Source organism: Glycine soja, chromosome 4, assembly GCF_004193775.1.
Source record: "Glycine soja cultivar W05 chromosome 4, ASM419377v2, whole genome shotgun sequence".
In the NCBI taxonomy this organism is placed as follows: domain Eukaryota; kingdom Viridiplantae; phylum Streptophyta; class Magnoliopsida; order Fabales; family Fabaceae; genus Glycine; species Glycine soja.
In genome coordinates this window covers 43,441,143-43,454,152 of record NC_041005.1, presented here as the reverse complement: position 1 = coordinate 43,454,152, position 13,010 = coordinate 43,441,143, and the positions used below count along the sequence as shown (strand labels likewise).

The window sequence follows — 13,010 nt, the reverse complement described above, 5'->3', positions numbered from 1 at the left end:
CTTTATACCACTCTCTTAACGACTTTTGTTTTTCTACTTTTATTTCCATTTAGTGAAAGTGTACACAATTTGGGATGCAACTTTTTTTATCAAATAATAACATAACCTTACATTGGCAAGAGATAGATGTAGATCCATAAAGAATGTCAAGTTTTCCTAGAATGATAAATAAGTATTTCTTTCCACATGTCTACTTCTTTCTATATGTAAATGGGCAAATATTCACACACACACACATTGCCTCATGAGAAAGATCCTATTGCAATGTGCACATATATTATCTCTCTTGTAAGTATAATGAAGACTATGAATTTCTAACATTCATAGCCAATAATTGTAAACACAGATTGTACAGGTTTCACGTGGATATTTTAACTGCCAACACACACACACACACACAAAAAAGTCCTAAGTTCTCCCCCTTTCTGTCTTTCTTATTTAAGCATATCATTTTCCCCCAGCCTCTACATTGCAAACAAAAGAAATGGGTAAGAAAAATTTAGAGGTTTCTACAATAATAATTTCTGCCCATGTAGATCATTCTTGGCAATTTACATTAGGACAATTTAAAAGGTCACCCACCTTATGACGTAGCATTTTGATTATGGATGGAAAAACCTTCAAGGTACAAAACATGTATAATCATCGGTTATGATTATAGACCGTTTTAAAATCAAAATCACTTTTAAAATGATCAAGTATCTAAAATTAAAATGATTTTTAAAATTTTAAAAATGAGCAGTTTTAATTATCAAATTTCAACCAACACAGGTACTTTCAAAATAACTATGACTTTTAAAATTAACAAATATTTAAAACTAAAATGAGTTTTAAAATTTAAAAATGATCAGTTTTAAATTCCAGTGTATTAGAACATGGTAAATTAAAAAGAAGTTTTAAAACAAAGGAAATGGGTTACTTAGAGATTACTTGTTTTTTTTTTTAGCATGAATGAGAGATTAAAAAAAAAATTACCTGCAAATCTAATGTGTTACTTAAAACTGATTTATTTGCATGAGCAATACACATTCAAAAAGGGTAGCTTCAAAATATAAAGGGTTTTAAAATTAACAAATATCAAAATAAAAAAGAGTTTTAAAAAATGGACAGTTTCAAAACTTGGTTTATTAGATATGGCAATACACAGTCAAATGGAAAAGAAGGTAAGCATCATGAGACAAAATTATTGAAATAAATAATCTCTTTCAATTTTTCATCAAAGATAATAGGGCCTCCTTTGAATTAAATAAATATTATTATAGAGGTAGAAGAAAAGAAAATAATTAAAAAAAGGCCAAAGCAGATATTAACACAAATAAAATATCAGAAAAAAATTATAGTTACTTGTCACATGATTCACAAACAATTTTTAAGCAAATGTGAGTTACAATTCGTTCACTTTCACAATGCTCATGGCAATCTTAAGTAAATATTCACACAGAGTTCCAAGTTCACTTTGTTTGGTGCTTGGCTCCTTAACCTTTGCTAGTACTTTCTTGAGAAAAATAATATGGATATATGAATATTTTCTCTTTATATAATGGTGTAGATTAAAGCTATGAATTCTGTTAAAAACAACATTTTAAAACTATGAATACCAAAATTTGCTTACCAAGTGTGTACCCCTAGTTCCGATGTCTGGCACCTTCACGTTTGATTTCATTTCTGCAAATAGAATAATTGCCATCATTATTTAATTATAGTGACAAAAGTTGAAAAAAGAAATGAAAATGAACGATCCTAATGCATTAAAGAATATACAGTGGTGATTTTTAAGCTTTTTCTTTAAAATAGAAAATAAATTCTATTAACTTAAAGAATACACGGCATCAACATCCTTCTTGGCATTCTTTTTGGCTTCCAAGCTTTAGATGAGGATAAGCTTAAAGGATTTTGTTACCTAGTGTGGAGAAGTGCAAGCATGAGAGTATATATGTTAAGGGACAAGGCAGTGTGGAGAAACTTCCATGCATGCGGTGGGGAAGTGAGTTTGACAGAAGCAAAATAGTACAATGTCCCCAACAAAAGGTCCTTGTAAAGAAAATAAAAATCAATGTTAAAATGTAGGCGCCATTGTAACGCTTTCATTTTTGTTATTTTTTCCCCTCAAAAGTCTTAATTCAATTATTATTATCATATGTACGTATAACCTGATTTAGAGAAATTTTGGTGGGCTTCTCCTAAATTCACTCTTAAGCCACACCAACGTATGCTATGCCCCTTCCTTTCTTTTGTAATAGAAGGATAAAATGTTATAATTCATGATGAAGAGTTAATGTACAAAGACAATACCAAAAAAGTGGAGTTGGCACACCAACATTGTTGTGTTTGCTTCTTGCTTTTCAGACTTTGCATTATATATGACAGATCGACCCGCGAAAAATTGAAATGAATCAAGGTGAAAGGAGCAAGAAAGACAAATTTTTGAATTAAAGAAAAGAATCTTTTGGTGCTTTAGATTTGAGATAGACGTGTTTCAAGGTTTGTTGTTGTTGTTGTTTGATAAAGATCTACGGTTGCTTCTCGTTGAAACCATGCCTTTTTTCCTTCTTTATTCTTGCGATGAGTTATTGTTTGGTGTTGGCCACGACCATTGACCCACAGAGAAAGAAAGATGATGAGAAAGAGAAAAAGCAGAATACAGAAGAGAGAACGGGGGAGCCTGTACATTTGGAAGTAGTTACTTACTTATGAGTGGTTACAAATATCAAGTTCAGTTACAAAATATTAAGCAATTGTAAGGGTAAAATATTAAGTGCAGTTTCTGATTACATTTTTTGCTCGTTGTATCCTTTACCTGCTACGTTAGTGGAACGGGATTGTAATAAGGAATAAAAGTCTCTAATGAAATGTGTACACGAAAAGAAGGTATTTTTTTAAGAAAAATAGTCATTTTTATTTTTAAATATGTAAATCATTGATAAATCTGTAATGGAAAGATGATTGAAATTCAAACGTTAGTCCTAGAAGGATATAAAGTACGATAAATCATTTTTTTATTGGCACATGCAGTTAAGCACACTTGTTGCTTATCTAGATAGCTTACTTAAGTGCTATACCTTCAAATCATTCCCTTCAATAAATTTTTTTTGTCAAATAACATTATTTTAAGCAACAACTCATATAGATAGCTGAATATCCTCTAAGGTGAGTTTAGTTGCAAAAAAAAGAACTCTCAGCATGATTATTGAAAAAAAAAATTACACAACATATTTTCACAATACCAAAATTTGGCTAAATTTTATAATAATTATTTTAAAAATTATATCTAAGATGATTTTTAATTGATTGATATTATAACTTTTTTACATTTACAATATATCAAAATTAAAATCAAATTTAAATCCTTGAAAATTGCATATTATGGGAATTACATTTGAAAAAAAAAGTTAATTTTTAGATAAAATATGTTTAGAATCCTAAAATTTGAAAAGTATTAATTCATTCTCATAAAAAAATTTATATTAATTTGATCTATGTAAAAATAAAACATTTTTATTGATTCTCACCGATAATCATTCGTTAGACAATTCTTCAACATGACTAATGGTTTTAATTACTTTCTTTACCTTTCAAGCACACTCAGAGAAGATATCAGGATTCAATGTTGTTTCATCTTTCTTCCTAATCTCATCCCAAAAGTGTGACAAAATCACCTCAAAAGTGACAAAAAATTATAATTTTTGGAGAAAATTATGTTTTATTTATACAGGAACCAAATTCATATGAAAAATTTTATGAAGATAAATTTAATATTTTTCAAATTTTAAGAGACTCTAAACATATTTTACCCTTGATTTTTTAAATCGATAAATGTTAATTTTGTTACAAATATTAGTTAAGAGATTTAAACACACGACCTCTCTCCCGTCATTTCTTCTTTTACCAATCATTGGATCAACCTTATATGTTGTACCTAAACCCCTAAACCTTAAACCAAAATGAAAATCAAGAGTTTCGTGACTTAAAAATGCTAAATCCTACCTCAATCATCATTTGTCAAGACTAATTGGAATTAATTCCTTGGCTTGGATAGGGCATTTAATTCATGTCGCTATCTCAGGATGAGGGAGGATCCAGGGAATATGTTCGATGGAAAAACTTAGGTCCATTTGTCCCCAGTTGGAATCTTAATGCTCCAAACCCTAAGAGGAACTGCTATTCAACACTTCTTGGGGATTTCATCCGCAAACTCCCAACGTGTAGACTTTATAAGTTAGTTTTCTCATTTGTTATTCTTTATATTTTCCATTAGGGAACACCAAAACAAGAACATGCATGATAGACACTGTTTAAATTTAAAAACATTGAGCCAACAAAGAAACTTCATTGATAATTTTAATTTACCATTATGGAGCGAGAAAGAAGATTCAAACTCCCATTTGATATATGTTGATTGTCTTAAATGCAAGAAGGAACAAGGAACAAAAACAATAACATTGCTAACAAAAGCACCAAATTTAATTCGAATTGGATGGTTCCTCCATAAGGTGAGGAAAACTTAGGAACATCTCATTTTCTTGATCAAGCATGGCTTCTATAAATGAAATGTCACGCGATGATGAAAAATGGAAGTCACTACTTGAGGCTTGCAGTGACTTGACCTCTATCTTATTCCAACAACTTTGCATGGTCACATCCTCTATTTGGCTCACCAAGTCTTTGTTCTTGGTTAGCAAATGGTATAAAAGCATCTTCCAAGAGGAAGTCATTCCAACTAAAAGCTGAAGAAGTGAAACATGTAGAAGGAGTAGATGGTGAAGAAGTTTTTGACAAGCAATCTTCCCCAAACATAGACACTGGGATGGTCTTGGGTGATAGCTTTGGCTGGTCATTGATGTTTGTAAATCCTTGTGGCAGGGTTTGACGGGGATCTGATCCTAACATCATTGCATCCTTGAAGTCCTTATTAGTTGACGTAATTGGAGTACTTGGTTTCTGGCAACCCCCAATGTTTCCATAGTCAGAAATGAGTTTAGAGAAGGGCTTGTGGGTAACAGGGTCAATTCCCATTTGAGAGAGCTTCTTTTTCAGCTTTGTGTTCCAATAGTTCTTTACATCATTGTCTGTTCTCCCAGGAAGTTGCTGGGCTACTATAGACCACCTGCAACATAGATATTAAGACTACCACCATTCTAATGCCCTAAACATGAAAAATCAGCAATTGTATCTGTCATGAACTTGGGATATAGAAGAATAGATATTACTGTAGATGGTATATTTTTTGCTTAGAAGCGTGTAACATTCAAGGGTGCTCATAGAACAAATACAACCTAGAAATAAATGGTGTTTTAACATTTGTGCCTCTTTCTATTGCCAAGAATTATCTTTGTAGTATTGGTATAAAACTCTAGAATAAGTAGAACATTCAAATAGCAACCAAGAGAGATATGAGAGAGCAATAACTGCAAGACATTATGGCTAGAGATGGAACAATGACAAAGAAAATTGATGGAAAATCATATGATCTATTTATTTGCATATGCAACAAAATAACGAGAAAGCAAGTGCTAGATGACTACAAACAATACATGGTCGTAGAGGGAGCTGCATTCAGTCACAAAATAATCCAAAAGCATAGAGGAAGCAAGACATAATTGAAGAATTAGGCCGCATTATTCACCTGCTACCTATGGCTGCATGAAGCTTCATAATTAGATCTTTTTGGGTAGTGAAGTTGTCGTCTTTAAGATCAGGCCTGGGGTAGTTAGTCCACCTAAGCCTACAACTCTTTCCACACCTTTTGAGCCCTGAGTTAATGGCCCCAAATGCAAAACTTTTAGTTAAAAAGTTTAAACTGAGATTTAGAAATTCCATTAACTTGGAAGTTTTAAAAGGAAAAAAGAAACTCTAACTTGATTTTTTGGGGACAGAGGTCCAATTACCAGATCTATGCTTGGAGCCAAATGCAAGCTTCTTTGTATCTTCTTCTGTAGTCCACACACCCCTTTTGACATTGATTTTTTCACAAGGAGACCTTACCATCTTATTTATTAATCCAAGATCTCAAAGGATTCAAGGGATTTAAAAAAGCATATGAAAGAAAAAAGAAAATGTCAAGTTTAACACAAGGATAGAGAGAGGTGTCTTTATGCAACTTCAAACAACGTTGTTCTGCAAACACTCTTTGTGAGGATTGAGAGAATGGAGGAGATGGGTTTAAAGGTAAGACAAGTATGAATGGAGGCAAGGACTGCATGAGGCTTTGTTATGAATTAAACTTAATTTGCATGATGATTGTCATCATTCACAACAAACTTCAGAAGAGAGATGGAGTAAAGAAGACCACTCAATAACACAATACTCCAATTGACATGCCTGTAAGGTATGCATTTTAAGATCAGGATTGAATTCGGTGAATTATTTGATTAAACTTAGATTAAATTTAAATTATGATTGAAAAAATTTGATTGCTCCACTTTCTAAATGTAAATGACTAACTCTGGCTTTTGATATGTCCTCACAAGTTTGATGAGTATTAATTTAAAACTAAACATTCAACTAATTATATTGATAGTATTAAAGAACCTTCCAATTGTTCTCTTTGAAAACCGTTAGCTATGCGTGATATGTAACATTAAAAAACCTTTAAATGATTGCTAACATCAGAACTGTATAAGATCGAATTAAAAAAATCCTTAAATACATTCTTTCTCCTACCAATTTTTTTCCTTTTAATATCTGTAATTCTTTTTTTTAGTCCTTATAAAATATGTTTATTTTATTTTTCGTTCTTGAAATACTTTAGATAGCACTTGAACAATAAAAAAAATGTTTTCAATAGTAAAAGAAATGTTATCTAAAGCGCTTTAAGAACGGAAAAAAAACATCTTATAAGGACTAAAATAATTTTTTTTACAGGGACAAAATTGAAAAAAATACAAAATTGTAGGGACAAAAAACATTTAAACCTAAAAAAAATCAATTTTTCATATTATTAGTTGAAATAATTTCAGCATTCATTGAAACTTAGATAAGGCCTTATCTGGTTTGATTGTTAATGTTAGGTTTTGAAATTGTTATAAATTAAAACTAGATTTTAATTTTCAAATTTTAATATTAGATTTTAAATTCAAACTATATAAATCAAGTTCCACTTTCTAATTACTCATCCATTTGAATTAAATTCTTTCTATTTTCATGATTCTTACTAGTGAACTAGTACGATTGTGTTGGGGGATTAAGATATTTTAATTAATTTTTAATTTTTTTATTAATTTAAAATTTTGTTTAATTATTTAGTAAATAAGTTTTTTTTAGTAGTTTTTAACATTATTTTATGTCACTTTAAGTAAAAAAATTTAAAATGATAGTTTGTAACTTCTAATTTTTATATTTATTTCTTTTTCATCTTGAATATTTTATTAGATTTTTTTCTTAATCTTTTTTGGTCAAGGTAAAATTTTTAGCTATAATTTATTAAACCGTTCAGTTACTAAAAACATAAAAGATATATCATATGCATGATAAGGAAAGTGAAGTCTAGTTAGGAAAGTGAATGTGAGAAAGAGTGGAGACTCTCAATGACTTGATCTCTCAACTCTAATCACAACAAAATTCTCTCAACTCTCTTAATTAATTTTCTTTTTATATTTCCTTTCTTCCCTTATTTCACATTGATTTTCGACACATAATTTATGTGAGTTATATTGACTTTTTAAGATTTTAATTATATATGTTTTTTAAATTTAAATTTGTTATTGTAAATATTGCACTACTTGATTTTGACTGACTAACCACACGACATTTAACTGAGAGTAGGCACCTAGTCAACCAAAATATCACTCGACCAACATAAATAAGGAAAGATAGAAACCTTATCCACCACTAGAATGATGACATTTTAAGTCGGTTAAATCACACATTTTACGACGGTTTTGAGCCGTCGTAAAAATAGGTATCGTAAAAAGCAAAAATAATACAACGATGGTTGACAGAACCGTCTTTGTATGTCACACTTTCTACAACGGTTATTTAAATAACCGTCTTAGAAAGTCATTGGAATATAAGACGATTATTGCGGTTTTTACAATAACCGTCTTAGTATATCCAATAAAATAATGTTTTTCTACAACGATTATTGTATAACCGCCTTAAAAAGGCATGCATACTAAGACAGTTATACAATAACCGTCGTAGTATGTCGAATATACTAAGACGGTTGATCCTACAACCGTCTTAGTTTGTGTTCAATTTTTATTTTTTTTCAATTTATTATTTGGGCCTTTTTTTGGGATTTTTTTTATGTTGATCTTTGGTATCTTTAAATAAGACGTACATGCCTAAATCTTAAAACATTTGGGTAGCACTTCAAATTTGTAATAGTACAAAATGAAATCAACTAAATGTTACTTAATAGCCTAATTCATAATCAATAGAATTTAGAAGTCTAGGTAGACATGCTAATAAACACTAAATCTGTTTTTCTAATCTAAATTAAATATTGAATATGTTGAACAAAAACATAAATAAGTACAGAGCAATTATACTATAAAAAGGAATATGCAGATCAATTTACCCAAATAGGTAGAGAACATTGCTTTCAAATCAATTTATCAGTTGGCAACATATCTGCTATATATACTCACAACAAGAATGGTAGAGAACATTGCTTTCTGATCAACAAGAAAAGAGGTTTCAAGGATTAAGTGATATGCCATGACAACTGCACATCGCATAAAACATTTGATCCTCTTCCGTTCATCAGTGTGTATACCTTTCACTGAAATTTGCAATTGCAGGTAAAGCCAAAGTTAACAACATCAAAAACTCTAGATAAGAAAACATTTTCAGGATGAAAGGCCATAAACTATAATTTCACTTTCATATCATGGTAGACGATGGTAGAAAAAATCCATAAACATCATAACTAACAAACCACAAGGTGGACAATAAAAATATCAAATGTACACTGCACTGATAACTATGAAGAAAATTGATTTAAAATTTATTGTATACCAAAGTCAGAAAATACTCCTCGGGCATTATACGGATATATAGAAACATTCATTCATTGAAAAATGAGAGCATTAGTAGTTTTAGAAAACATTCTCTATAGTATACAACAACTATTTAGAGAGTTTTTTTTTTGTTAAATCTAATGATTTCTCATTGTGAAATGTTAATATGATATATAGTAATTATTCAAATTTTAATTATCAAATAATAAGTATTTTTATCAACTATTTTCATGGGACGTGTACGTTCATAGGAAACATGTGTAGGTTTTTGTAGTAATTATATATAAATACCTCAAAATCACAAATCCTTAAAACTTTTTGAATTAAAATCACAAGCACATAATTAATACTTAACTACTTGTATCGCTTTTTCTTCTTATATAGTACCATAGTATATCATTACCATTTCACCCAAAAAAAAAATAGCATATCAATATCACTTGTATTTGTACATAAATATTCTACAAAAAAATTGTACAAAGTAAAGAGAGATATAAAAAGATAAAAGAAAAAAATATAAAATAATATAATCAACGTCAAGGACAATAAAGAAAAATATTAGGCTGGAGAAAAATTATTATAAAGATGCTATATAAATAATATAACTTCCCTAAAAAAATACAACTCTAACTATATTTCTATTTTGATTTTAATAAATTAGGTTGACATGGCCATTAAAGAATATATTGTAACATAATTTATTTTAGAATAATGATATACGACACTTACATTTTTCATACATTTAACACATTTGTTTTGGTGAATTTTACCTAGTGAACTATTAAACAGTGCAAATAGGACATGCAACTTCCTTCATCTGTCTTGTAGATCCATCAGACTTGGAACCTACAAACCACACCACTTAACAGAGCTGCAGAGATAAAATTCAAAATCTAAAAAAAAAAATTCAAGCCATCTCAACTAAATTATCTATTACAACTGATTGCTTGAAACCTGCTTCCAAGTTATGAATAAAAAATTAAAAATCTATATAGTAATTACATTACCTGATGCCTTTCGATTTCTCTCTAGTCCCTCCTGCCAAGACATTCACCAACAAGAAAGATTACCAAAGTAACTAAAAGAATTGTAGCTTTCCATAGGCGATAAAACCAACACAGAAACAAACAATATAATGTCTCAATCAGTTACCTGAAGTTTCTTTACAAGATCCTCATGACTCTGCAATGCAGGTTTACTTGATGACTCTTTCGCACTAGTCAGCCGCTGAGTCACTTCAGCCTATACAGCAATGGAACTATAAGAAACTTAACAACATTGCTTCTCCAATTATTAACTGTTTAGGCAGCAAAGGAAAACAAAGGATCATGACATTAGCAACAAAGCACACAAAAAACATATAATGCTTAATTAAGTTCTGGAGAAGTCGGTTATTAAACTTTGAAAAAATAAATAAAAAAAAGCTGTGTGAACAGAATACTTGATGTACATGTGTATCGTTATTTAACGGAAGAAGAATGCTTATAGTCTTCATATATTTTAAAAATCAAGGTAATCCTATCCCTATTATCCACAAATGCAAATATTACATAATTATTAGAATCCAGAAACTTGTTCAAATCAAAAGGCAACATAAATTTTGATTATTACAATGTGATACCTGCAGTCGAGAAAAAAATATCGGGTTCCTTTAAAAAAAATAAGTACTCAAAAGTCTATGCCTATCCTTAGGTTGACCCCTTTATTCCCCTTCCCCAAGATAGCTCTTGCATATGTTGTGCCTAATTAGTAATTACTACCCAGTGAGTTTGTTAGAAACCCCTTTAATTTTTTCTTTTGTCAATCTAATACTTTTTGGTTTAATCACAAATTTGATTTCCATATTTTAATTTACATGTAATTACAGCCATCCATCTAATTTATAGTTCAGTCAAACTTATGTGCTTAACATTCTCAACAATCGACCCAATTGCATGAGCAGCTGCAACTCTTGTATCCCAATTTTTAATGCTTAAATATTGAGAAACCTATCATCACATGAAAACACGGTGTTAAAGTATTAATTAATTGATACATTATTAACAATAAGCTAATTTGGGAGTACTGGTACCCTGAATTGGGATGCAATTACCAATTTGCAGTTCATAGGGATAACTACTGAATTATGTAAATATGGTTTAACCACCACTTCATTAATTACTTTAAACCAGCACACATGGAATCAAACTACTCAAACCCAAAGTTGTTGTATTAGCATTCACAAACAGAGCACCATCATCCAAAGAACGCCAAGATTCTCCACATTCAAAACCATTAGATTCATGAGTTTTCTAACTCTCACTAATTACTTGATTTTTTTGCTTATATTTTCCAGCTTCTATATGGTATCTGTGCATCATAACAAGTAAGAAAATTGAGTATGGGTCACCAAGGATGTCAACTGAGTACCTATATGGCTGGCGTTTTGAGCCTAATGATAGTGGAATACCTTATCTAACCTACAACTTTGAAAACCCTTCCATCCAAATTAAACAAAATTTCACCGTTTCATTTTCCTTATCCCATCCCCTTCAAAAGAAAAAGCTAGCTATTCTCCAATTCTCCTATTGTTTTGTGTCCTTTACTACTCCGAATCCTCACAACACTCCAGAGTATACACACAACTAACCCAAAAGAAAATAAAAAACTTCAACCCCATCAAGATTTTAGCAGAAAGCCTGAAACTTTCCACGAAATTAAAGAGACCCAGCTTCGTTGCTGGAACAAGTAAAGTTGTTAACCCTTGCTAACTCCATATGTTAGTTTGTCGTGCCCATGGAAATACCCACAACATGCATAAGTTTTAGTCAAATATTTTAGCTGGTTGAGAAGGTAATGAAATGGAAGAAAAGCACGAGAATATACCTTGAAGTAACAGTCCCAAAAGGAAAAGCATAGTGTCCTCGATAGACTTTCTTTATGGCTTTTCCTCTTCTTCATGGTGTTGGAAGACACTGTGTGATGGGGGGTTTTGTTTCCAAGAGACTGCGGTTGAAGGAGAGGGCGGCGTAAGAACGAAGCGGCGGCGTAAGACTGCGGTTGAAGGAGAGGGGGCGACAACGGACAAGAGGGTGGCGTATGAATGAAAGAACCTTTGTGGGCTAGGTTAAAAAGTAAAAAGATATACAAAGACGGTCTTTCGAAAAAAAAGTCATTGTCCTACTTCTTGGTAAATACAAAATTGCCACCAAAGGACATTCTAAGACGATCGTCTATAACCGCCTTAGAATGTGTGACGTTAAAGACAAAAGTTTTCTTTTTTATTACAAAATTGCCACCGCTCCATATTCTAAGGCGATTTTAAACAATCATCTTAAAAAAAGGCTTTTGTAGTAGTGATCCCCTTGCCTTAAAAATAAGAAAAGATACTATCTTTTTCTCTATTGTGGGATTATTTGTTAGGTGTTGATGAGAGGACCGTGATGTTAGGGATTGTATTGGTGCGTTATAATAGGAAACTATTAATACTCATTTGGTCTTTGTTGTGATTTGTAAGTTCTATATATATGTACCTTTTTCTTGGTAAGGGCACTCCTTATGCCCTTGCATGATTCTTCGTTAATAACCTATTATTTTCAATAAAACATGATTTTTATCTACTATGATCCTCATCACGATGAATGACATCTTTACCAAGTAACTGGGTCAGCGGACCTAGAAAATCTTATATATATGATCTCGTTGGTACCATCATGTAACCTAATTTAACTCTAACCTACTTTTCAATACACATCTCCTTACTTTTGTCCTACTAACTTGAGTGTCAAAATGTCTTTGCAAGTACCTTAACATTATGACGACTAATCAGTCAAATTTGATAGGAACATATATATTAATATATTTAAATCTAAAATAAATTACATTTTATATTTTAAATTATAACATTATTATTATTATTATTATGAATATGTTATTTTCTTCAAAATTAAATCAAATTCTATTTTATTTTGAATTTACCAAATTTGATTGTCTTTAAAGTATTATTATTATACTATTATCTTTAAATTAAAAATAAATTAATATTATTTTTGTATTAATTTAATTTATTGA

General features: G+C 30.6%; 1 protein-coding gene across 1 annotated transcript; it reads right to left on the bottom strand.

Moving 5' to 3' along the window:
• Window positions 1–4,611: 4,611 nt before the first annotated feature.
• On the bottom strand, window positions 4,612–5,985 carry LOC114410838 (transcription factor MYB35-like). Its single transcript, XM_028374756.1, has 3 exons — window positions 5,856–5,985; window positions 5,624–5,750; window positions 4,612–5,104 (listed from the first exon to the last, which is right to left on the bottom strand). Exons 1-3 carry the CDS (start codon window positions 5,983–5,985, stop codon window positions 4,612–4,614), a joined length of 750 nt encoding a protein of 249 aa, XP_028230557.1.
• Window positions 5,986–13,010: the final 7,025 nt, after the last annotated feature.